The following is a 27,137-nucleotide window of genomic DNA, read 5'->3' as shown; positions in this document are numbered from 1 at the left end:
TATATACATATATATATATATATATATATATATATATATATATATATATATATATATATATATATATATATATATATATATATATATATATATATATATATATATATATATATATATATATATATATATATATATATATATATATATATATATATATATATATTGTTGTGCTGGAGGCTTCCCCCGGGGTCTATGGGCCTCTGGAAGACTCTGGAGGGAGCGAGCAGGGGGGCGGGGAGCAAGGTTCTCCCCACGCTTTGGATTCCTCTGCCCACATTTTCAACTTTTCATTCAAGATTTTTCCAAATATTTTTGCCATGATGTTCATGACTGAAATGGGTCTATAGTTTTCTATTTCCTCCTTAGGTTTCCCTCCGCCTTTGTGAATGAGTGTTACTCTGCTTCTGTTCCAGTCTTGCCAAGACGAACAGACAACAGGAGGTGCCGTTGTAAAGGCAACACCTCCGGCACCAGCGGCATCAGTCACATCACTTCATGGGGATGGCTTCGCGGGTGCTAAGTGTTTTGGCGCCTGGCGAGTCTGTGTTAGCGTGACAGTGGCGGAGAACGAGGTATTATTAACGTTAAAGCCACAGAGGAGCTAGGAACAGCCACAGTAAGCCAGGGCAAGGAGCGGCAGGGCCAGGAGGGTGCCTGGTGTGAGGCTCCTGTACCCTTACCCATGGACCGCAAGGTGCTGCAGACCTCCGCCGAGACGCGCCGGGCCATCGTCACCCTGCACACCCGCGGACTGAGCAACGCCGAGGTAGCGAGGCAGCTAGGGGTGAGCACCCGCACCGTGTGGCTGTGGGTGCGGCGCTACAGGTCCACCGCCAGCCTGAAGGACTCCCCCAGGGCGGGGCGGCCGCGCGGCACCACGCCCCGCCAGGACAGGGTCATCGCGGAGGCCATCAAGGTGGGCAAGGCAGTAGGGATTTTGGTAGAAATGTAGCAGGAGTAAGCATAATTTTATCAAGACACATGTTTTCATGGGCAAAATATGACTACTTTTTTTAGTGGAGATAGTTTTTTTTTCTGTGCAAACCAGTAAGGCCCGTACCAAGAGTCATGAAGGTTGAGCCGCGTACCTTCCCTTCGACAATGTAGGCACGGCCTCAGACCGTGCCTTCAATCCTTGCCACAAGTCGCTCGGGAAGGTAAATGCACATACACACACTGCAGCCTACCAGATATAATGCACGCACACACATACAAACACACAGTGCTATTCATGGAGGTATAATACCTCCATGGTGCTATCACAGCCATAATATTGTCCGTTTCATTCCGTCTGTCCACTCGTGAACGTAGATGTGGCACCTGCGCATTGTGAGTTTGTGATTGCGTGAAGATCATTTGAATGTTTGCGTATACAAAAAAGCCACAAACCATCGCATATGAACCGCAAACAGAAGACTTGCATCGATAATATACCATACAAGGACACGAAGAAACAACTTGTATATCAAACAGTATAGTTTGATCATACTCGAACGATCTATAGCTTTTCAGATACTCATAATTCATCTCATTATAATAATAAGGGATATAAAGTGACATACGACTCTGCATGATGTTACATGTATAAATAACATGGGTAGCCTAATATTCGAAATAGCCTAGCATTGCATTCAACAGTTATTATTTATTATTTCATGTTTTTTTTCCCATTATTAATTGTTATTTACAAGCATCAAATTATTAAGATGCCCTTTGTTTGCACTTGCAGAGCCAGATGTCTTAACTGAAATGAGAAAGAATTTGAAAACCCATAGATCGTTGGAGAATGTGAGCCACGAAGATTCCCGCCTGCTGGCTGGTACCTCTGTGCTTTGAAGGCGCGTGCTGTTGTTGTAAACAGGACAAACATATTTGCTGCAACTATAATATATGACTTTCCAATTAGGGAAAATATTTTCTCAGGTTGTTTTAACTGAACCCCCGGAATGTGCGAATCGGCTCAGATACGTAAACCCAATGAAATGTAGCTACTGTCTGAAGTCCCCTCAAGGGTGTCCGAAGTCCCCCCAGACATGGGGTGACTTCGGATACCCATATTTTTTCACTTGGCACAAAAACTATTAAGTTTTGTGAAAATGTTGCACCATGTAATGATAGCCCTTAACAATACAGAGTAAATGCACACTCAGCATAGATCCTAGGCCTAGAAACAAAAATTTCATAAGCAAAAAACCTTGAAAACTGTCCGAAGTCACCCTAGTTTACAGTATTGCTTTGCTGTCGGAAATCACTCGTTTTTGTGATATAAGGGTAATTATTGAAAATCACTATGCACCTCCAAAATACGATATTACGCCTCCATATTATACTTAAGGGACGAAATACATGTCCCTTAACCATAATATGAAGGCGGAAAAACTTAAAAGTAAAGAAAAAGTGGTAAAGGTAATGAAAGGCATATACATACATTTGTTTTAGTGGCGGTGGTGGGCATTGGGAGTTCAACTAAAGTTTAGCCCATGCATGTGAGACCAGGTCCACCACGCGTGGTTATTTTTTTTTTTTAGAACATATACCTTTACCTTATACTATACCCGGCCCAAACCTTCACAAAACCCTTTGGGTAAAGGCGCATGTTCTAAAAAAAGAATAACCACGCGTGATGGACCTGGTCTCACATGCGTGGGCTAATCGCTAACCAAGCGTTGGATTGTCGGCAAAACTGCTCACCTCCAAAACAAATGTATGTATATGCCTTTTTTTATATCACAAGAACGAATGATTTCCGACGGCAAAGCAATACGGCAATGTGTTGTATGGACACTGAACCCTTCATAGAGCACCAAGGCGTTCGTAGGTGTGAAAGTGGTAACAATATAGAATAATACCAAATTTTATTCAGTGTTTGCTGTGATGTATGATGCTTCCTTGGCACATGGTCCTCCACCTGACTGAAGTCGCTGAAGTTAGGGTTGACTGAAGATCCCGGCAGCATGTGGGTAATCTTCTGCCACTTGGCGACGGTCAAAAATTGTCAGCGTGTATCAGTTTTTTATTTGTGTTTCCAGGCTGACCCGTTCACCACGGCTGTCGACATCAAGCAGGAGCACAACCTCCCCTGCTCCGTCCAGACCATCAGGAACAGGATGCACGCCCTCAGGAGGACCAGCCATGCCCCCGTCAAGCCTGGTCACACCAAGGTAGTTTTTTTCTCTCTTCTACAGTTAAGGTAGCAGCTCAAGGGCAATAATAATTAATAAAGAAGTCTGTTAATCGCTGCTACTATAAAGAAAGTAGAAAAGACTGGCCAACAAAAAGGTCAATTTCATATTGAAAGTAGTTGAAAATGTATCTTTTTGTATGCAGACCATGTTCTTTACATATTTATAGACTGTAATATATAAGTACTCCTTTAATATAAATCAGTTATCTCTTCCACTCAACCTAAACTGGTAAATTCAACCCCAGCACTTGAAATATAAATAATTCAAAGGCTTTGTGTTTACTAGACTTGGAAATAATTGGCAAGATTATGTATAGATATTTCACATTTGTTATAATATTATGACAGTCTCAATTGGTAATTCTACCGATACTGCTGCTGTTCCTAACACTATTGAAAATCCCAGTCATTCCCTCCCTGACTTTGAAATCAGTACAGATGAGGTTCTCAAAGTGCTGCAGTCATTTAAAACTAATAAAAGTCCAGGACCTGATAAAATATATCCCAAATTACTTAAAGAAATCGAATCTATTAATGTTCTGTAACGAGCTCTTTGCAGTCTATAAAAGTAAAAGTTGGGGGCATACGCTGTAGCAGCGCGTGGCCACGGTGCTCATCTCCGTAAAATTGGCCCTTGAGCCTGTGGTGGGAGGGAGCCCATTACCCCGGGACACAGGGCCAGTGTGACATCTGGGTTACCACAGTTTACCTTCCCCAGGTTTCCCTAGGTACCCATTTATCGACCAGCCCGAGAGGGAGGATGAAGCTGGGTGAGCTGCACGCCGACTGCCCGGGCCGGGATTCGAACCCAGGCCCGCGGAGTAGAAGCCAGTCACTGCTGTTCACTGCCCAAGGAAAGAAGAAAGGTCTGGAGTTTTATCATGAACTATTTTAAGTTGGATGATGTTTCTAAATCACTTGATATTATTTATTTGGACTTCCAGAAGACGTTTGATAAAGTTCCACGCTACAAGTTGCTTCATAAGATCAAGGAAATAGGTATTGAGGGTAAGCTTCATGAATGGATCAAGCACTGGCTAAGCAATAGAAAGCAAAGAGTTGCAATAAATGGAGTGACTTCTGAGTGGATGTCAGTCACTAGTGGTGTCCCCAAGGCTCTGTCTTGGGACCCGTTCTCTTCGTCATTTACATCAACGACATTGACCTTGGTCTCAATAATTTCATTAGTAAATTTGCGGACGACACGAAAATCGGCAATGCGGTACTTATGGAATGTGACAGGCGGAGCCTACAAGAAGATTTGCGTAAAATATCAGATTGGTTATTAAAATGGGAAATGCCTTTTAAGATAAACAAGTGCCAGATTCTGCAGGTTGGATCTAGAAATATAAAGAAGGACTATGAAATGTGCGGTGTTAAAATTAACAGCGTTCGCTCGATCAAAGATCTTGGCATCACAGATGCGTCTAACCTCAAGTTTTCCCAGCAGTGCAATGAGTCCGTTAAAAATGTAAACAGGATGATGGGTTTGATTAAGATAAATTTTTCATTCAAGAGTAAAGATGTTATTCTACCTTTGTATAATAGTTTCGACAGACCTCATTTGGAGTATGCCGTGCAGTTTTGGTCTCCCCACCATGCAAAAGACATTACTAAATTAGGTGTTCAGCGTAGAGCAACCAAGATGATTCCTTCATTACAAAACAAACCCTACGAGGAAAGGCTGTCGCATCTAAACCTGTTTTCTCTTGAAAAATGCCGCCTGAGAGGAAAACTGATCGAGTGCTTTAAAATACTTAACAGTTTTACCAACGTGGATCCGACCAAGTTGTTTGTGATGGATGATTTGACGTGAATGAGAAATAATGGCGCTAAACTCAAATGTACACAAGTTCATTCAGATTGCACAAAATTCTTCTTCACTAATGCTGTCGTTCGAGATTGGAACAGATTACCACCATCAGTGGTACAGTGTAACTCGATTGCATCATTTAAGAATAATCTTGACCGCTATCTCCTCCATCTCAATGTTCACTAGGTCTGCATAACAACTGTCACTTAGGTTTAGGACAGACCACCTAGTTTGGGCCTTAGGGCCTGTGTGGTCTGGTTATCTATGTAATTCTATGTAATTCCCTTTCACTCTTCACCTTCTCTTGCAGGACAAGCCAACAGGCGCATCAATAGAGACAGCCCCACCCTGCCCCCCTCCACTCCTTTCTTTCCCTGCCTCATCCAGCCTCACAGAAGCTCTTACAACCCCTGTCAAGAAAGAGTTTGACAGTGATGCAGAAACTTCACCTTCTCCCAGTAATTCATCGTCCTCTATCACATCCTCCTCCTGGACTGTCCCCCATTCCCAGAAAAGAGGGGAAGAGGGTGCCCCAAATTGTAGGATAAGCAGGTAAAGGCTAGTAGTTTGTCACTCATTCAAGTTTACAGTGTGATAGATAGTTAGTTCAAATGGTTATGTAAAAAATGTAACATGGGTATTGGAAAGCTGGTAAAGGAAAAGGTAGGAAAGCACAATTTCTATCTCTGCCTTGTTTACTTTCCCCAGGATAGACAATGAGATAGCGAGTGTGAAGGCTGAGCCCCTGTGTGAAGACAGGCCAGAATGGGCAACAGTATGGATTAAAAAGGAGGAGGAAGATAACGACTATAAGGTGGAGGTGGAAGATGAAGCAGTGGAAGCAGAGTACACAGCTGTCACACCTACTGATGCTCAAGGAATTAATGGGTGAGTAGGACTTCTTTTGTCACTGCTGTTCACTGCCCAAGGAAAGAAGAAAGGTCTGAAGTTTTATCATGAACTATTTTAAGTTGGTGATTATAAATTTTTTAGGCTGTAATTCTAGAGCAATGATTCTCAAAGTGTTTGCCGCGGCACAGTAGTGTGCCGCCATTATCTCCTCGGTGAGCCGCGAAAATTTGGATGGGATTTTGATTTATGAACATAATATAAAATGAAACTATTATACATTGTGATCTATATTTATGAAGGGTGACTGATTCTACATATATGTATATATATATATATATATATATATATATATATATATATATATATATATATATATATATATCTATATATATATATATATATATATATATATATATATATAAAAGGGCACTGTGCTGCAAAAATATCAGTTGTTTCTTAGTGTGCCGTCATAGTAAATAGTTTGAAAACCACAGTTCTAGAGGATGGAACATTGGAATTTTCAGACAATTGCACACATCAGACCTATTTTCTTTTACATTAAATTTACTTGATGAGTGGAATAAGTTACTCATTGTTACTGTTTGAATTAGCAATGTAGTATTTAAAAAAAATATATAAATGGATCATTAGGTTAATCAGTTTATTTGTCATAGAATTGCTATTTTTTGTTGAGTGCATTGTCATGTTTACTGAACACATTATCCACATCATGGCAACAACATTTTTTCCCCATCGCAGCGCCTTTCACATACGAGCACACTAGCCACTCTGTGGCACCACAAGTGGCCGCGCAAAGTGGCGGGCCAGAGCACACTAGCCACTTTTTAGAGCCACAAGTTGCGACCACATGTGGTTATGTTTTGAATACCCGGCCACATTTGGTCGCCACATCGATATCACTACATCTCAGTTTCAGCATGGACTCTGAGGAAGAGGCACTGTCACTGCTTATACTTCTGCGACGTCGCCGCCGCCGTCGTCGGAGAGCGCTATGGATGCACCCAATTACTGCTTCGAGATTGACCCACGGACAGTTTTACATGATAATGAGTGACTTAAGAGCAGATGATGATAAATTTTTTGACTACTTTAGGATGACCCAGGAAAGTTTCAACGAACTCTTGGCCATAATTGGCCCCCACATTCGCAAAGACAGTACACACCTAAGGAAGAGCATTCCAGCTGAGGAGAGACTTGCCATGACATTAAGGTATGTAAATAATACAATTATTTTTAGTGAGTTTATTAAACTGTATTTCAATGAAACTGTACTGCAATACAAAGCTATATTTCCTTTCCTATATCACTAAGATTATGAATGCTTCCAATGATAATATTTGTGTTGTCACTTCAGTGTTTTGTTCACAAATTACTCATGACTGAATCATCCGACCATGGGGATAGCGCTGGTGTTTCAGATAGTTGTGCAGGTGATGGTGTACAGGGTAGTACGGGTTGGCTTTGAGGTACTGTTGATTGTGCATGCATGATGCTAGGAGCGAAATTGTGTGATGTATGACTGCATGTGAATATGGACTTGGGAGTTTGTTGATATGATGTAAAATACAGATGATTTGGATGTTGTTTATACCTCTTGATCACATTCATGATTTCAAGCTTAGCATCGAACTTGACACTCTCAGGAATACTCTTGAAGTCAGGCACCAGACCAAGAAGGAAATCTCTATCATGATCGTGAGGGACGCTTGCTTTCTTAGCTAAAGCTTCCAGAATAATCTTTTCATCTGATTGTACAGTTGATTTCTTCCTTTTTACATTAGAAGTGGAAGGTGCAGGCTCTCCTGGGTTTTCTCGTTCATCTCCCTGCACTGTAGTATCCTCGACACTTTCAGCTGCATGTGGTTTTGTTGCGCAAATTTCTTGAAGAAAAGACAGCTGTTTGAAGTACAAATATTCCTTCCTCCCACTTCCTGCGCCAGATCCCGATTTTTCTTTCTTCGACAATGTCAGTTCTCTTCTATAGGAGTCCCTCAAACTCTTCCATTTCCGTTGTAGATCTGTAGCTGTAAGAAGATGTAAAGATTAGTTATAAAGTTATTAGTCTACACACTAGCTTCATCAAAAATAACTACATGAATAAAATTTCAATGATAGCACAACGTTTTCTCATGTATTATTATTTGTCGGGTTAAATTAAAGTCGCGTCAAAATCTGAGTGAAATGAGTTTCATGTTATAATATGTAACATCCTCTAGCGCAAGTAGTCCTATGCACTAGGTAGCCATACTTGCTATAAATAGCAGAACATTTCTTTAGAAGTGGATATATCTCATTAACGGCTAATTTGCGGCAGAAATACCATAGAAGAAAGGTGTCTTAGAATTGTCTGAAGTATAAGAAAAACGATGTTATAGTCCGCTATCGAATATTGGGTAGTTCTATAAATTTACCGATTTTTAAATGTTCTTTTCAGGTTCTTAGCAACAGGGTGTTCCTCTTCTGAACTACATTACACTTTCCGGTGTGGGAAGTCCACCGCTAGAGGGATCGTGCAAGAAGTGTGCAAGGCGATAAGGGAGTATCTACACGACCTATGTTTCCCAGAATTAACAAAGCAAGAATGGCTGAAAATTGAAGAAGGCTTTCGTTGTGAAGCACACTTTCCAAACTGCATAGGCGCCATCGATGGCAAGCATGTGAGGCTCATTAAACCAACGGGCAGTGGTTCTAACTACTTTTGTTACAAGAAGTATTTTTCAATGGTGTTGTTAGCTGTATGTGACGCAAACTACAGGTTTACTTTTATAGATGTCGGTTCTTATGGTAAAGCATCAGACTCCTCAATCTACAAAAACAGTAACCTCTACAAAAAAATGCAGCAAAATACACTGAACATTCCTAGCGATAAACCAGTGTCAACGACTGGGGACCCACTTCGTTTTCGTTGGCGACGAAGCTTTTGGCCTCTCTACTCACATGCTACGCCCGTATGGGGGAAAAAATCTCCAACACAAAAAGAAAATTTTTAATTATCGCTTATCAAGAGCGAGGCGATACATCGAAAGTGCATTTGGCATTCTCACAAATAAATGGCGCATATTTCATAGACCACTGGATTTACATGTTGAGAATGCCGAAAACATTATCAGGGCATGTTGCACTTTACACAACTTTGTAAGAGAAAGGGATGGTGTACATTTTGAAAACACACTGAATGTTGTAGGTCTGACTGATGGTGATGGTGCAATACAAGCAGGATGCCCTCGATCCGCTATAACAATAAGAGAAAAGTTCTCGGACTACTTTTCCAGCATAGGATCAGTGTCGTGGCAGGATAGAATGATTGGGAACAGAGTGTAGGGCAAGTCAATGTGTGACATAGTAAAGGATGTAATGTGTTACAAACTTTTTTCTAAATTATTTCTTGTGTCACTTATGTATTAAATATACATTATTATACATTATTATACAGCTATGTATGAAATACTAGACTTACAATATCAAATATTGTGAATATAAATATATGAAATGTCATACTTACTTGCTTTGTTTTTTCCTTGGCAATCCAACTCATTGAAGTTGGGTACGAATATAGAGCACAATTCCTCCCATGCCTTTGCTTTCAAAATTTTGTTGCTGTATTCCTTGAGGCGCACGTCCCAAATCGCTAGCCTATCTTCTATTTCAATAATAAATCGCTCTGTGTCAAAGCCGAATGAAGCCATGGCAGGTACAGCCCGGAGTACAAGTTTGTCAAGTCACACTCTGCAGACAATAACAAATGGTATTTAAAATAATGCCAAATGTGGGAAACACATTTTAAATACGATTACAATGACATAATAACGCCAATGATATCTTACTTAGCAGTGATTAAATTTATTTGATTAAATGATTAAATAAAAAAAAAACTTTAAAAAACATGCGAAAAACTGCGTCCATTAATATTTCACTGAATTTAAAATTTCATTTGTATTGTACTTTTTTATAACTTAAATTTATTAACTTATCGTTGAAAACGGGAAGGTTATGTATTAGGTACGGTTTGTCTGTTTATAAATAAATATTGACCTTTCACACTGAAAAAAAAGAATGCTAAGTACAATTTATTGGGGCTTAATAACTTACCTTGTTTGAACAGCGGGACAACACACACCTCACCTCTACGAAGTTTCCTGCATCACTGATTAGCAGCCACATGTGGTCGCCAGAGGTTGCTAGTGTGCTCTCAGTCAGCCACAAAACGCCGCCACAAAATGCGCTGTTTGTGGCGGGGACGAGCGACAGCTTGCCACAGTCGCGAGCCACAGACACAAGTGTGATCGGCAAAGCTTGAAAACAATGGGAACCTATGGGAGAAAATATCCCCGCCACAAAACGCAGCCACTTGTGGCTCTACAAAGTCGCTAGTGTGCTCGGGGCCTTACTCGTAGCTCTCCTGCCGGCCTTGCTGGAGCCATCACAGAGAGAAGAGGTACGTAGCTCCTCTAAGCCCCAATAACAACTGTGCCTCATAAATGTGGTGCCTCACTTGAGGTTCTCTACCCCAAAAAGGAGAATGCAGGGTGCAGTGACACCCCACTCTGCTGCGCAATGACTCGTTTTCTTTGATGCACTAAAAGTGGAGCTGTGCACCACCTTCTTTTGGTGAGGAATTCTTCAGTGGCTCACTAACCTTCAGAAAGGGAAGACATGAGTCGCTCCCTTTCTTCATTCTGAGCTGCTATAGGTCCTGTGGGGTGCGTGCCACCCCACATTCCCCTTGTAAGAGCTCCTGTGCAGTACCTCTCACCCCACATTCCCCTGGGGGCTTCGTGGTGCAGTGCTTAGCACACTCGGCTCACAACTGAGAGAGCCTGGGTTTGATTTCCGGGCAGAGTGGAAAAATTTGGGTGGCTTTTCCGATACTCTACGCCCCTGTCCACCCAGCAGTGCATGGGTACCAGGTATTAATCGGGGGTTTTGTCCCGTCTCCTGGGATCTGTTCCCTTCTATAATTTCTTTCCCTTCTGTCTCTCTCCGGCATATGACCACAGATGTTGCGCTGATTAAACGAAACTTTCCAACTTTTCCCACATTCCCCTTGTAAGAGCTGCTGTGGGGTACCTCTCACCCCACTGCCAGAACTTCCCCAGCGCCAAGATGGATCAGCTGCAATTTTGAGAATCTTTAGTTTATTCACTGACTGGATATGAACCTGAAGACATCAGACCAGGGAAGAAGCCTGGAGTCATAGCAGGGAAAAGGAGCTCACACATACTAATTGAGAAAAAAGGATTCAAGAGAGAGACAAGGAAAAGATGTCACGGCTGCTATAAAAAAATGGCCCTCTCTAAAGGCTCCAAGGTGGCCACCATAAAGACCAGGAAAGTGAGCACCTTCTGTAATGCGTGTGAGGGGAAGCCACAACTCTGCATCACATGTTTTGCAGAGAAGCATAATGCATAAAAAGTTTCCTAGCAGACCTGTTGCATGGTTTGACATTCTTCCTTATGTAAATGTATAAATGGCAATAAGTGCTGGAAGTTCATTATATTTGTACAAAATAAATCAGTATATATCTCATTGTTTTATTACTCATTTTTTCATCTCTTCCACAAAAGCATCACAAGCAAAAGAAAGTCCAGTCTACGTTTATAAAGATGAAAAATGACATTCAACGCATTTTCTAGTTTGCTCATTATTGTACCACTGGTGTACCAATTTCCAAGGAAGAATATAATCAATGGTGCACTGATGGCCCAAGTTGCAGGTAACATACTAATCAACACCCTGAGAAAATAACAACTTTCACAGTAAAGGTGATAACAGCCCTCAACTGTTCAATCTTAGAACCCAGAATTAGATCAGTCAGTCTCCACTGAACACCACAGCAAGACCTGCTAACACACACCTTTGTGTTCTCCAGATGCACCTCGGGCAGCGGACGGACACTCAACAACAGTGAAAGGCGCCCAGTCAGTCCCTCCGCAGACAGGAGACGGAAATGTCCACGTCTGGCCCCGCCTGAAGCTGACTTCCCCTGGCAGAAGGCAACAGCCACAGCCTCCCCCCAGCAAGCCTTGGAAGCTGCACCACCACAGGGCATCCCTCTTGTGCACTCCCCTGAAGAGGTGTGTCCCTCCCCTGCCTCACCTGCAGTGCTTCTCTCAGATACAGAAGATCAGCATTCCATTGTTCTTTTAGATCCTGCAAGGGAATCCCCCACACACATCCATTCTGACTCAGAGGAAAGTGAGGGTTCAGAGTTGCATCCTGAGGGGTCTGAAGCCTTTCCCTTCAGGGACATCTTCTTAGACAGTGACTCCTCCAGCATTGAGTCTGAGGATGAGGAGGCCAGGGCAGGCCCTCCACCCCCAGGGGAAATAGTAAATGTAATGTGGAACTGGGTGAAGGGAGACTTTGTTCCTGATCTTTTTCCATTTGATGCCTCTGGCAGTGGTGTTTCAAGTAAGGTGAAGATCACCGAAGGGAGCTCAGAACTCGACTGTTTTATGCATTTCTTTGACACACCTATAATGGGTCTGATCAGCCGGGAGACCAATAAGCAGTATCACTTTATTACAAAAAAACAAAATTTGTTATATGTGAATGGGTGGCAGGATGTTACCTTGAATGAGCTTTACTTGTTCCTGGGCCTCTGCATGGCCATGCCACACATCAGTAATGGGGACAAGAGTGATTTCTGGTCCTCACTCCCTGGCATCCAGGCGCCCTTCCTCTTCAGGTTCATGCCGGAGGCCCGCTACAAAATAATTGCCAAGATGCTTCACTTCTCCAGCAACTCTGTCCGCCTCAAGGATCCTCTGGCCAAGATAAGACCCGTCTACAAACACCTGAAGAAGAGGTTCAAGGAAGTCCTTCATCCCTTCAGGAACATTGTGATTGATGAGAGTCAATTGTTGTTCAAGAGTAGACTTGCATTCCGCCATTCCATCCCAACCAAGGAACACGATTATGAGGCCAAGACCTACGTCCTGTGCGACTGCAAGACTGGCTTCATCATGGACTTCCTTATTTACTCCAGCAGAGCAACCGAAGGAGCCAGCCACGACCCGCATGGCACATCAGGGGCCATAGTGAAGCGGCTGTTGGAGCCTCTGTACGGGAGGGGACACACCCTGTTCGTGGGCGGCTGGTGCACGAGTGCACCGCTGTTCCACTACCTCCTCACAAAGAGAGTTGGTGCCTGTGGGATAATGAAGGCCGACTGCAGATATTGTCCACAGTTTGAATATGTGCCTCGAGGGTCAAATGTCCAGTACCATGCCAATAATGTTCTTGCGGTAAGGTGGCATCATAGGACTAAAAAGAAGCATCTTCTAAGCACCGTGCATGGATGTGATGGATCCAAAGTAAATAAGCCGCAGCCATTCACAGACTTCATCAGCAACACCAAGCGGCTTGGGATTTCAGACACACAGATCTTCTTCGCAGAGATGAAGGAGGTGAAGTGGTACAAGAAGCTGTTCTATCACCTGCTGGACATCGCCATCCTCAACTCCTACATACTCTTTGTCCTGAAGACTGGAACAAGACCGCTGTATCAGACCTTCCACCGACGGCTTATCAGGCAGATATTTGAGAGGTTTGGGGGTGAGGCGGAGAAGCCCAAACTGAAGCCACTGAGCGACGAGAGCCTTCCATTACGGTTCCTGCTCTCCAAAGGCCATTTCGCTCGGCTGCTCATTGAAAAGGAAGACAAGAAGGAGGTTCAGAAGAGCTGTTACGTCTGTGCCAACACCACACGCAGGCCCAAGAAACAAAAGGCCACGTGTTACTACTGTTCGGTGTGCGAGATCCCGCTGTGCATCGTTCCCTGCTTTGAAAAGTACCACACCATCAAGGAGTTCTAAGAGAGGTGATTAATGGGGGTTGTATGGCGAGTGCAGGCAGTGGAAAAGAGTTATTTGAGGAGTGCTTGTGGTGTGAGTAGAATGGATGGAATGAATAATGAAAGTGTGTACGAGCATTTTGAAATGTGTCATGTGGGTGAAGGGAAGAAGTGTGGAGTGGTGGAAGAAGTGGAGCGACAGACTTTAAAGTGGTTTGGCCACATGGAGCGAATGAAGGAGAGTAAGATGACCAGAAGGGTGTATGTGAGTGAGATAGAGGGAGGGAATGCTAGAGGACGACCTCCAGTGAAATGGAGGGATAGGGTGCAGGAGTATGTCAGGGAGAGAGGGGGAAGATCCTTGAGAAACTTTGATCAGGCAAGGAGGGAGTTTCTGTATAGAGAGAGATGGAAACTCTTCTGCTGTGGCCATCCCCTGGTAGGAGCTCCTAGGAGCAGGCGTCCAGGATGAATGAATGAAAAAGGTATGTCTAGAATATATTTAGGGCATTTGTCTTTATGGTACCTGTCTAGATTTTTATATTTGGGTTCTGTTTATTTATTTCTAGTTTCTGGTTTTGATTACATGGCGAGAAAGTTTATTTTGGGTCACTTATTTCTATGATACGCTATCTAGATTTTGTTTCTATTTTGGTTTGGTTTATCTGTAGAGTTTCAGGTTTTATCCCTTATCAGGTTCTCATTTGTGCCATATCTGCTGTTATTTATTATTTTTATATTTACTTTCTTACACCACTGGACCACTGGAAGCAGCTCAAGGGCATTAAAAACTAAACAAAGATGCCTGTTAACCCCTACGGGACAGGGAGCGGCGATCGCCTCTCGGTTGACAGAGGACAGGTGGCGGTGATCGCCGCTCTGCTTATATTTCGCCCATGTTAGCCATTTTCCCAAATTTTTTCCTCCCCATATATGTCAACACTTGTCCTGAGTACTTCTATCATCGAGTCAGTGCGTCTGAGGCTTTCTTAGTGGGTGGACATGTGCAAATAGAATATCTGTGTTCGAAACGCCTCGTCAGTCTGTGCGGCCAGTGGCTACGTCCACTCCAATAGCTAATTCATCACGTACTGATCGCTCAAGTGCTAGACCTTCCGACAGTGCAATAGAACATGAACTTGATATTTCTATTGTAACTCTAGAAAGTGATTCTGAGTGGAGTGACTGATTCTGAGTGGCATAATACAAGTAGCGATGATGACGGGGCAACCACCTCAGGTCCACCAGCTCTGACCACGTGCACTGCTGCGACATGTTCCACACCTGTTACAGCCCCGTCCACCAGTGGGCAGGAAATGACAGGGCCAAACTCTATATATACCAAGTCAAGTCACTGCCTTCAAAATTGCTACTAGCATGTGCAGGGGGTGGTTTGGGGTGGAGCTGCGGGGTGACGTCATTTGAATCCAAATACCCGCCAGTTCACGGGTGACTAAAGCTGCGGCCGTGTGTGCACTTTGGATGTGGTCTCTCGTCTTCTTTCACCGCGCGTTCAGGCAAGCCATCGACGAAAAAATATGCCTTTTTATTGAGCTATGTGCGACTGTAATTCCACTGCCTACAAATGGCGGTGTGAGGGGGTGGGGGGGCATGTTGAAGTGATTGATTTAAATTAGTCCGCCTTTCTTCGTTTTCTCTAAATCCCAGTTTCTACATTCTCTAGTTTGTCCCCAAGCAACGTCCTCCCACAAAACTGCGTATGACTTGACTTGGTATATATAGACTTTGGAAAAGGCAGCCTTCTGCTCCCCTTACATCTTCGCTACGTTCTTCTCCACCTGTATCTCCTCCAAGGCCCAGGAGGAGGATTGAGTTTGCATTATCCTCTTCCTCTGCTGAATCTACTCCTCCCAGAAGTGATGCAAGAGGCCATACATGAGAAAGAGCAGGCAGAAGAGGAATAAGAAGGAGGAGAGCGAGACAAACATGAGTTGGGAGGGGAAGGAGAGTGGGGGATGATAACGTTATCACACCTCCACAGCGTGTTAGTCTGAGCCATAGCAAGCCAGAGTCGAGAAAGAAAACGGACACTGACTCGGTCACCAAATATCTGCAGTAATTACTCCCATCCAACACACTGTATCTCAATAACTACAGAATCGAGACACTTTGGGAAGATTCCATTTGAAAGAGGAAGAGTTAATGATAGTCAGAAGGCATATTTCATTCACCTCGTTTCTCTAGTTAAATAGTATTGATAAAGTGAATGTCGATGAAAATAAGAGATTGACGCGTGTTTGCCTGTACACCGAGACAGGAAATTACAACCCGGCCTGTCCCGTAGGGGTTAAGCATCATATATATAGTCATTATGTATTACCACTTTATCTGATGTTTGCTTTGTTCTTTTTGTTATCGTTAAGGTTTAGTATGAGGTGCAGTCTTTCATGCCCCTCGCAACCTCAGTAAAAAATAAAGGTGTTTTCGTCTTGGCTCAGTAAGTGTGACGAGCCCAGCAGGTGACCTTAATAATTGAACCATGTACCTGATTATGATGGTAGTGATGCTGACAGTGATGATTGTGAAGGTTTGTTACGGGAGTGTTCTTCGCTGTCATCATCCTTCACTCCTTTGTTGTGTTTCTTGATCTTTTTCCTCTCTCCCACAATCCCCTCGTCCTCTTTCTCCTCACTCTCACAATCCCCTCATTCTCTTTCTCCTCTCTCTCACAATCCCTTTCCTTCTTTCTCCTCTCTCCCACAATCCCCTTCCCTCTTTCTCCTCTCTCTCACAATCCCTTTCCCTCTTTCTCCTCTCTCCCACAATCCCCTTCATTCTTTCTCCTCTCTCTCACAATCCCCTCACTCTCTTTCTCCTCTCTCTCACAATCCCCTCACTCATTCTCCTCTCTCTCACAATCCCCTCACTCATTCTCCTCTCTCTCACAATCCCCTCACTCTCTTTCTCCTCTCTCTCACAATCCCCTCACTCTCTTTCTCCTCTCTCTCACAATCCCCTCACTCTCTTTCTCCTCTCTCTCACAATCCCCTCACTCTCTTTCTCCTCTCTCTCACAATCCCCTCACTCTCTTTCTCCTCTCTCTCACAATCCCCTCACTCTCTTTCTGACATTTGGCATCACCAGAAACCATCCTTCGAAGTTCTCAGGTGCAGTTGTGGAACACCTGATGTAAAAGACATATTTTGTACATTAATAACTGGTATACCAGTCCAGCTCTGGCAAAATATTTGCTAGACCATAACAGTGGCACAGTGGGAACAGTAAAGGCAAATAGAAAATCCATGCCCAAATTTGATAAAACAAGAAAAGGTGATGTAAAGAAATATCAAAGCAATGACACGTTGGTGATCAAGTGGCATGAAAAAAGAGAAGTGCACATCATCTCCACTGTGCACACTGGCAGGATGGTAGACACAGGCAAACGTCACTGGCAAACAAGAGAAAACATTTTCAAGCTGGATGCTGTCATAGACTATAATGCCAAGTTTCAAGTATATATGTTTTATTTTGAATTTTGTATGAATACTCTTATGTAAAAAATCATGTTTGCGGCTACAGTAAACCCCCGTGATATCGCGGTTTTGTTTACACAGTCTCAGTATTTTGCGTTTTTTATGTAAGACCTATTAATTTTGATATTGCATATATTTTCGCCACTGATAAGACCAAAGCTTAAATATGTTGCAGTTGTGTCGTCGCCTCACAAAAAGAAGGATATCAGAAAGTTGGAAAGAATACAGAGAATTGCTACTAAAATGGTCCCAGAACTCTTGAATACGACGTATGAAGACAGATTGAAGGAGTTGGACTTGACAACACTGGAACAAAGAAGGGAGAGAGGAGATCTGATCACACTGTATAAGTTGGTAAATAAGTTTGATGAGGTGGATAGAGATGATCTCTTCTTAACTGCAACAACAGAGGGGCTGAGAGGACATAGGAAACTTAATAAAAGAACCATACCCATACTCACAGCTATTCTGTATAACCTCAAGTAGAGCAGGAGTTCTCAACCAAATGGGAATTTCAGAGTTTCATGAGGGAATTTGGATCAAAGACAAGCAGATTCAAGCATTTGGAATCTTCTTTTTTTCTTTTGCCTTCAGGCTCCCCAGGTTGGTACAAAGTGCAGTATGCATTGGTTACCTGCTACAAGCAGCCTGTTGGACCATGTACCACAAGCTCCAGAGCCATAAGGTTCAAAATGGCTTACCCATTTACAGGTGCCACACTTAACCCCCTCCCTGGGCCTCCTCCAATGAGCCTTTCCACCTCACCCCCTCTGCTGAAATGATACATGATAGCTCATATTTCTACATGGTTTGATACATGGTGGAAAGGGTGAATTGGGTAAAAAAGGCTGAGAACCACCGCACTAGAGTAACTAAAAAAGTGTCTGGGATTGTACTTGAAAGTCAACAACAGATGAATAATTTAAATTGCAAACACATTTACAACATTTCTGCCTATTAAGTAGATGGATAGAAGGCAGCATATGGTCTCCAAGGCATGGAAGGTAATACTAAGTTGTGTCAGGTCAGGTTGTGTGGGGCAGATGTTAAGTGTCTCTGCCGCAGCTTCCAGATGCTATTAAGACACTCGTCTTCCTGCCGCTCCAGCTCCTCCTTGGCAATCATGTACACTGAGGGATGAGAAGTGAAAAAAAGAAGTGTTGGTGATGGCAACACTTGAAGAAAAAAATATATTGGGTAATCTGCAAGAAAATTGATGGTGATTACCAAAATAATTAAAGCATGAAAAAGAAAATATTATGTCACCCATTTTGATCTCACCCATCTCTTCCTGTTCCTCCTGCCGCTGCTGATGCTTGTGGTAGTGGTGTGGCCTGATGGGGGAGCGAGGGGAGGAGGGGTGGCGGGGGGAGAGGTGACGGGGGTTGATGATGGTGGGGGTCAGGGTGTTGGGGCTCCTCCTTAAGTGTGGTCTTCCTTCATCTTCTTCCTATGAGAGGAGGTCATGGTAGGAATGAAAGGATAATATATAACCTTATACAATAAAAAGATGAATTAACCCTTACACTACGGCCGTGTGAAAACAACGCCCCGCCCCGTATCTCGTGCACCCTGTTTGAGTCTTAAGTTAAGTCTTATGCTTTTATACACAAACTTATGGTCAAAGTTTTATATGAGTGGTTTCTTACTAAATGTACCGTGGAACCTGCAATGACTGGCCCGCTCCTCCAAAGAAAAGGCTAAGCATTTCTATGAGCTCATGGAACTGAAAGAGCCATATGAATTCTCTGTCAGTTGGCTCCGAAAGTTTAAAGAGACATGGCATCAGGAAACTAGATGAGTTTGCTGAAAAAAATTGGCCAACATGGACGCTGCAGAGGAATTTGTCAACAAATTTCACCAGTTTGTTTACTTAATGTTTTCCCTTGTAATTTATAAATTATCGTTCAGCAGAAAAATTTGATTTAACGGCATTTTTAAAGTCCTGTGATTTTCAGATAAAAGAGACTTGACTGTAATGCAAATTAATAGCAAACAAATGAATACACAGAAATGAGGAAAATATAACCACTTGAGCCCCCACAAGATAATGAGGATGGCGGATGATGCCACCGCTGCTGATACAGGTAACTTTCGATTTACGCGTTTTTGAAATAACACAGGGAATAACGCAGGGTCCAAAATCCAAATAAATGTTTAATTTACAAGTTTTTTTTTACTTATACGCGATATTTTATGGAGTGGCCACCAGATGTCTCACGCAACTGGACTCACACGGCGCCGCGGCCACACAGCTGAGCTCAATTCTTCCCGTGCGCCACTTGAACAATACAGTAGCCACGCTGTCACGCTACTCAACAATAGGGGTGGGCAGGTACCGGTACTGGTACTAATGGTACCAGACTGCTCGGTACCGATACCTATACTAGCCAGTCGCTCATGGTGTCCCTCATTTCTTCCTCACACGAGTGAGGCTGAGACTGAGTGCCTGAGTGGATATCTCGGTGATATGGATATTCTCTCTCTCTCTCTCTCTCTCTCCAATGAATGAAGTGAATACAGTACCCTCTCGAGTTTCACGATCCTTGAGTTTAGCGCTTAGTCCTAAATTCTCACCATCATGACTTTCGCACATTACTGCCACGAGTTTCGCGCTCCTTTGACATGTATGGGTCATGTCTACCTACTGTCGGCGTCATGTGTGCTGCCTTAAAAGGCGGTGTCCAACCATTGGAGCTATGGGCAACCGTGTGCCCAACTGGGAGCGAGTTGTTGGTTGTCCGTATGAATGGAAAGCGGTTGTGGGTACGAGCGTGGGTACCTCACGGCTGTATGTAAACAAACAGACGACAGCAGTGGCTGAGGAGTGAGGAGCAGTAGAAGATGGCCCACCAAGAGACTCGTAAAATGGACTGGCAGAGCTGCTTTGCTTACTACTTGATTAACAAGATAAGAGAACACCCCGTGCTGGGGAACCACAGTCTAAAAAACTTCTTCTTCTTTTGACCTGTAATGCATGGCAGCGACGGTGAAAAGTAACAGTGGAAAATAGCAAAAGGGCATAGAAAACCAAAATCAGGGAAAGAAAAGAACAGAAAAACACCTAAGTTCAGGGTGAGGTATATAAGTGCGCACTGCGAAGTAACTAAGGGACGCTTTCAGTCATTTTGTTTGTTTTGATCGTTACCAATGGCGGCGACTGACGCTATAGTTTTCCATGTGAAATTGGCCTATGGGGTAGTGGTGGCTGCAGAGAAAGCGACAGGTGTTGAGAGTGTGAGGTAAGGTGTGGGGCGAGGCTAACCCCGCAGCCGCCACAAGGTGCCGTTGTAAAGGCAATACCTCCGACACCATCACATCACATCACATCAGTTTCATGTGGAAATACTATAGCGGCAATTGCTGCCATTGGTAACGATCAATACAAACAAAATGACTGTGAAGGCGGCCTTAAGTGCATGTTGTGAAGTATAAAAGTGTGGAGGAGGAGGACCTAAGAAGCGATACAAAGCATTACAGGTCAAAAGAAGGTCAACTATACATTGGCCGGTGTTGCAAGAAATATCTTCCCGCTGAAATTAGTCATTCTGCTGCCCCCCCCCCAAAAAAAAGCATTTGTATATATACTAATCTAACCTAACCTCTTGGGTGAGTGGGGCAGGTCTGGGCCCAATGGTGAAGAGAGGCAGCCCATCGTGGGGAAGAGGCACAAACTCCCCAAAGATCTTGCTGAAGGCATGTTCCTTCCGCTTTCTTTTGTGCAGGTCATAGGCTCTGTCGAGAACCTTCTTCACCGAGACCCACGACTCCTGGCTATAGTAAAGCTGGCCAGAGAAAGGGATAAAATGATAAAACGAAAGCATTATGATAGCAGAATGGAAGATTATATGAAAAATGTTAAGAAAATAATGATGAAAAAATAAAAAAATTATTAAATAGAAGAGAAAGGATGAATAAAAGTATAGTAAGGAGACAATCAGCTATTCCTTAAAACTATATGGATAATAATTTTTTTGGGTAGTGTGTATTTATAGAGATGTTCCAAGCTAAATATGTGAATCACCCAATAAATAATTTGGAAAAGGCTAAAACTTAAAGAGTGATAATTTGCAGGAAACCAACCAATGGTTGCATTGATGAAATATTATAATTGTCACTGATGAAAAAATTACCAAAACTTCCCATTACCATTCTGAATAGATGGCTTAGAATGTGCAATTTAAAGGGGGTAGAGTAGCGACTACTGACTGTAGCATGAGTGGTACTTACAGCCTGAATTTTGCAGTTAACTGAGGGGGAAGCATGGAACTGGCTGTCACACACACACACACACACACAAATTACCACTCACATCCACATCCTCAGCATCATCACAGGACAGAAGGGAGCGGCGTGAGGTGAGGGTGAAGGCGGCGGCCACACAGGGCAGGAGGGAAGGAGGGCTGGACAGCAGGTGGTCCCATAAAGCCTGCCAGTCATCACTGGAGAGTACCTGTCGGTAGGTATGGTGAGAGAAAAATATGATTCTTGTTATATGAGCGTGGGGGAGTCAAATCAAACTGACTGAAAAATAAAATAAAATAACAATAATTTAATTAGTAATAATGATAATAATAAAAACAAAATAATAATGTCAATTATAATATTAATAACAGGGTTGTTTGATTTAAATCAGATGATATATACAGTCATCCCTCAAATAGTACGGGGGTTAGGGACCCAGGACCCCCATACTATTCGAAAATCCGTATAAAATTATTGCCCCCCCCAGAAATACTCCTGGGCACTCCTACCGGGTCCCGCCTGGCTCAGCTGTTACCCGCGGGCCCAAGTTGCCAGATATGCATTTTCTGCTGCAGTCACAGTGCAGTGTCAAGAGGGCGCGAAGCCCCCTCGTTAGAGGTCAGGTTATTTAAAGTTCGGTTGGAGTAGTTTAAATATGCATCCAATAACTATATAATATGGAGGCGTAATGTCGTATTTTGAAGGCACGGAGTCAATCTCCATAATTACCATTTCGTATCTTATTTCAAGTATGATTTAGAGAGCAATAGAAACTATGGTAGAGAGCAAGAGAGAGTGTGAGTGTGTGACAAGGCTCGCTCGCTGACCCTTGCAACAATAAACTATCAATCAATCAGGGAGTGCTGGTAGGTTGGCTCCATTGCCCAGCGTGGTAACACAACAGCAGAAATTGCATAACTGCCAACTTTGGCCGGCAAGTAGAAGCTGAGCCAGAAAAAGGAACTAGTTTATGCCAAATATATTAACAAAACTAAAGCTAAACTTGAAAAACTGAGATCTGGAGACAGGACCCTATGAGTGCAGCTCACTTCCTGTAGTTCACATCCAGGTAAATACAACTAGGTAAATATACTCACACACAAATAAACAACAAAGGCTTCCTGTATATCATGACTCGATATATACAGGTAGATAAATACACCCACCTTAGAGAAAGCAGAGGTGAGGAGGGGCCAGACATAGCTGCGTGCAGTGACTCTGAGTCGCATGAGGTGGGCGAGGAGGGTTGGGTCTACCTCACACACCAGCTGCTCCACCACATTAAGCACCGTCACACCTGCTTCAGGCCAGAACACAAACCACACCCGACACCAGTTCACTGAGGAAAGAAGAGAGGGATGTATATTTTCTTTTCCTTGTGTTCATCATCATCAACCAATTAATTTCTGCACTGCAGGACAAAAAAGGCCTTCCTTAACATTCTCCACATCTGTCTATTGTTGGTGCACTCCATCCTGCTCCAGCAAAGGTTCTAACTTCATCACTCCACTGGTTCTCTGCCTGCCCTGACTTCCATATTTCTAGGCTGAAACTCTTTCTTCTCTGTTAGAATTAGCTAATGTCAAAGCTAAAGAGAAATTGATCAATCAGTCAGTCACACTCACGCACACCTGAGTGGAGGGACACAATCCATGATTGACACCTGGTACCCATTCACTGCTGGGTGGACAGGGTAAAGATAAACTTGGGTACATATGCTGCAGCCGTGTGTGGTGGCGGTGCTCATTTCCATCCCATTGGCCTTTTGAGCCTGTGGTGGGTAAAAGTCCATTACCCTACCACAGGGCCAGAGTGACAGCCGGGTCACTACAGTTTACCTTCCCATGTTTCCCCAGGTTCCCATTTACTGACCATTGTGAAAGGAAGGAGGAATAGCTGGGTGGGCAGCACGTCAGCTGCCAAGCCCAGGATTCGAACTCAGGCCAATGGATTAGTAGTTCGGGACACTAACCACTGCACTGTGTTTGTGGGGTGAGCATGCTAGCCACTGCACTACAGAGCTCCATGTGTGTGTGTGTGTGTATGTATGTGTGAAAAGGAGTTTGATTTTTTTTCTTTTTAATGTTTCTGCCTATGGCATCAGTAGGCTTTCTTGGTGGGGCCTCATGGTCGGCACCAGCCTGTTGTGGCACAGGTAGGTGTTTATAGAGGTGCCATCTTGCTTGGCTCATGCTGCCCCCTGGAGCTTGTCAATGGCTCTTTTAGAGAGAATCTAGAGTCCGGGTTGATAGGTTGTCTTTTGGACAGCATGTGGGTAGTTTTAGGCTTGTGGCACCTGGTGAGGTGCGAACCCACAACATCCTGGACGTGGCACTGTCACACTAACCACTCAGCCACCGCCTCCCCATTGATGGACAGGTGGGACAGAAAAGAAGAAAACTATATTTGACACTTGTTCACTGTGCCAGGAGAGACTTTCCAACTTTTTACTTAATTCTTTATTTATTAAAAGGAAATAGCCCAAAACAGGTTTGTGAAATGGTGAGCCTGAAAACAACTACAGCTGGTCCTTGAGTTATGATGTATTACGAGACTTAGGAGAACTTTGACCAGGCCAATAATATTAGTAATACTTAGTTAAGTAATGAGTCCGCACTTGAAATATCCCACCATGGGCGGAGCAGTAGTTTGTTTACAGTGTTCCCGCTCCTCTTACACCCACCTACCCCACCGCCATCCTCAGGCACTGGCTCCACCCAAGCCGGGCTGGAGCAAGGCAGGGGAGGGGTGGGTGGGCAGACCCAGCCCACCCATGCCATCCCCTCAATTGTCTGTGAAACTCTAGCTCCTTTTACCATTGGGGAAAAAAAAAAAAAAATAAATAAATAAATAAATAAATAAATAAATAAAAAATAAATAAATAAATGAATAATATATGAATAAACAAAAATATCCTTTCTTCCATTGTATTCACTTCTTCCCATGACTCAAATTCTTATAAAGAGGGACTTTCAAAAGACTTCTGAAACTTAGTTTATGATATGACTTCCTTGTGGCTTCTTATCTTTACAGGAGCTGCATGTTTGTGAACACAATTTTTTAGCCCTTGGTCGACCTCCCTTTCTGTAAAATACAGACGTCACTTACATATGACAGTGGCAGCAACTTCAAAGGAGAGGAGAGGGTTGGACTTGAACACCTTGACAAAAGGGAACACTAACTCAGGCAGGTAGTCCACCTTGGCCAGGAATGGTGCCCAGTGAGCCAGGCAGGACAAGGTTCTGTGGACAAAGGGAAAGGTGAGATGACTATTTTTCTTTCTTTTCTATCTTTGTGGTAATGCAAGTCATATCAAATGGAAGCAGATTTAAATACATAGAAGAGGTTGCTTCCAAAATAGTACTCATCTTGTTAATACATTTTAAGTGTTAATTTTTCTTTCTTATCTTGATTTTGCAAAAACAGAATGGGTAGACTGTTGCTTCTAGTTCTTGAGTTGGTACTGAATTTTTTTTAGGTACTTGAAGACCTGAGTCATATCTCCTTGTAAGCGTTTCTTTTCCAGAGTGAAGAGGTTGAGTCGCCTGAGTCGTTCTTCATACGGCAGGGCCCTCAAGGGTGGAATAATTCTTGTAGCGTGTCATTGAATTCTCTCAAATAACTCAATGTCTTTTCTGTAATTAAGGGACCAGAACTGTACCCCATACTTGAGGTGAGGTCTTACCATTGAGCTGTATAAGGATAACATTTCTTCCGGCGTCTTACATTCACAGTTCCTATCTATAAACCCGAGCATTGTTTTAGCTTTGTTATGTGTTTTCTTACAGTGCTTTGCGTGTTTCAGGTCATAGCTGATTATGACACTAAGATCCGATTCCTCCTGCACGACCTACAGAGGGTTTCCACCCATGTTGAACATATCGTTACTATTTTTGGAACCAAAGTGCATGACTTTGCATTTATCAACGTTGAATGACATTTGCCACTTTTTGGAGGACTGGATGATCTGGTCAAGGCCCTTGTAAATGACTTCACAATCAGAAGAAGAAAGAGGAGAAGGAGGAGGAGGAGGAGGAGGAGGAGGAGGAGGAGGAGAATAGTGATGTAGAGAACGAAAGAGGAAACTAAAAGAGATGTGGTGGAGGAGGAAGAAAACTGTAAAAGAACACAAGAAAATGAAACATTTTTTCACTGGAGCGGTGGGCTGCCACCAAGTGTTGGGGTTTGAATGTTCTTTTTTTGCTTTATATACAAAGATTGTATTCAAATCTTTTCTTGCTTTACATACAAAGATTGTATTCAAATAAGTTACATTTCACAACTGCTTTACGCACTCACCAGTACAGCGCTCTCCGCCCTTAATACCTCCATGCTTCCCATGGCCAATGGAAAGGCCCAGGGGGGTGGGTAAGAGCAAGAATGGGAATCAAGGACCACAACAAGGTGTGAAAAAACCTGGTTTTAGCAGCCTTTTCCTCTCCCTTTTGGGTCATATTGCAATTTCAGTTTTCAATAAAAATTGAATTTTTTGGGTCCCTATCACAAACTCAGTGAATCGCAAACTTGAAACTTGCAATCCTGGAGACAGTTCTGCACTTTGATTTTTAATACCAATAATTCAAACATGAATATTAATATACCTAAATACTATCCAAGCATGAAACTTTCAAAGTTCCTTAGCAGAGTTTAATGTTTGAAGGTACCTCTTCCCTCTATATGAGGCATCTAGAGCTCGAGGGGCGAACACGCCAACGTGGCAGATTTTGATTTTCAGCGGTTTCCACTGGCTGGAAGCACTGGGCAACCCTCTGTGAACGTGAACAAGGGAAATCGGTCTCTATGACCCAGTAGAAGGGTGGTGAGAGTAGCGTTCTATTGCCTGTCTGCAGAGTGTATGAAGTTGGCTGTATCAGGGCTCTAAGGGCGAAGAGCACTAGTAAAACACTCATAAAACACCTAAATACGCCTATGGAAATTTTGTTTTGAAATTTAGACTGGCCGTTAGTTACATCATGTTCTTTTAATTTTCTGAATTTGGAAAATCGGATAATAAACATGCATCAATAAAAAAACACCCTTACGTGTTTGTTTGTGTTTTCTTTTTTAACCCCTTCAACACGAGGACGCGTATACTGTGTCTTTGCGTGCCCCGCACCATATCCGAGGATGCGCATACTGCGTCCTGGCGCTCTTTAGCCAATATACGAGTTATTTTATCTTTATATTTATGCTTACATCTCAAAATTATCAATTAATTTATGTTTCTTTATGTGCACCATTTAATTCTGCATATTTTCATATATAATACATGATGATTATGTTGAGTTTATGGCTGAAAACTTGTTATATTCAATAGCGACATTTGAAATTTGGTGCACGCGGCAATCCTGGATACAGCGCAGGGCGCTGTTTTGGCCCAGCCGTAGTGTTTCTTTATGTGCACCATTTAATTCTGCATGTTTTCATATATAATACATGATGATTATGTTGAGTTTAAGGCTGAAAACTTGTTATATTCAATAGCGACATTTGAAATTTGGCGCGCGCGGCGATCCCGGATGCGGTGCGGGGCACTCTTTTCGCCCAGCTGTAGTGAAGCGGTTAATGATTAACATAATTTCACACAAACACTGATTCCATTTAATTTGTCTACCTGAAAACTTTCTATTGATGTATGATGATAATGCTATGTGTGTTTTTCATTGTTTCTGCTATGCTTGACTTTGAAGGCCTGTAGCTCAAAACTAGGTAATTGGCTTGTTCACCCCTTGA

General features: G+C 43.0%; 2 protein-coding genes across 9 annotated transcripts in view; one reads left to right on the top strand and one right to left on the bottom strand.

Annotated features, from left to right (window-relative positions):
* The first annotated feature begins 344 nt into the window (after positions 1-344).
* On the top strand, positions 345-21,424 carry LOC126985350 (piggyBac transposable element-derived protein 4-like). Of its 4 annotated transcripts, none has more exons than XM_050840109.1 (6): positions 345-916; positions 3,030-3,161; positions 5,308-5,549; positions 5,706-5,885; positions 11,740-13,692; positions 21,406-21,424. In XM_050840109.1, exons 1-5 carry the CDS (start codon positions 683-685, stop codon positions 13,685-13,687), a joined length of 2,736 nt encoding a protein of 911 aa, XP_050696066.1. In that variant the 5' UTR covers positions 345-682; the 3' UTR covers positions 13,688-13,692; positions 21,406-21,424. The 4 variants fall into 4 exon arrangements, with proteins under 4 accessions (XP_050696066.1, XP_050696067.1, XP_050696065.1 ...); XM_050840110.1 differs by lacking the exon at positions 21,406-21,424 and adding an exon at positions 17,335-17,353; XM_050840111.1 differs by lacking the exon at positions 21,406-21,424 and adding an exon at positions 1,730-1,838 and having other exon boundaries at positions 768-916; positions 11,740-17,248.
* Positions 17,714-27,137, bottom strand: part of LOC126985351 (TBC1 domain family member 31-like) — a 26,551-nt gene continuing 17,127 nt past the window's right edge. For all 5 annotated transcript variants that reach the window (XM_050840113.1, XM_050840112.1, XM_050840114.1 and 2 more), the window contains 6 exons: positions 24,513-24,646; positions 22,571-22,743; positions 21,472-21,612; positions 20,762-20,944; positions 18,441-18,609; positions 17,714-18,289 (listed from right to left, as the gene is read on the bottom strand). In XM_050840113.1, coding sequence (XP_050696070.1) covers positions 18,180-18,289; positions 18,441-18,609; positions 20,762-20,944; positions 21,472-21,612; positions 22,571-22,743; positions 24,513-24,646 — 910 coding nt within the window. In that variant the 3' untranslated portion in view covers positions 17,714-18,179. The remainder of the gene's footprint in view (positions 18,290-18,440; positions 18,610-20,761; positions 20,945-21,471; positions 21,613-22,570; positions 22,744-24,512; positions 24,647-27,137) is intronic.

Source organism: Eriocheir sinensis, chromosome 59 (assembly GCF_024679095.1).
Source record: "Eriocheir sinensis breed Jianghai 21 chromosome 59, ASM2467909v1, whole genome shotgun sequence".
NCBI classification, from domain to species: Eukaryota; Metazoa; Arthropoda; class Malacostraca; order Decapoda; family Varunidae; genus Eriocheir; species Eriocheir sinensis.
Note: the sequence above shows the minus strand (reverse complement) of the source record. Positions and strands in the feature narration are given on the sequence as shown.

Bases quoted from the DNA above. Each gene is read 5' to 3' on its own strand.
- LOC126985350 (XM_050840109.1), top strand. From the start codon at position 683: ATGGACCGCAAGGTGCTGCAGACCTCCGCCGAGACGCGCCGGGCCATC. The intron at 3,162-5,307 runs GTAGTTTTTTTC...CTTCTCTTGCAG, and splicing joins TCAAGCCTGGTCACACCAAG to GACAAGCCAACAGGCGCATC. The intron at 5,550-5,705 runs GTAAAGGCTAGT...TACTTTCCCCAG, and splicing joins CCAAATTGTAGGATAAGCAG to GATAGACAATGAGATAGCGA.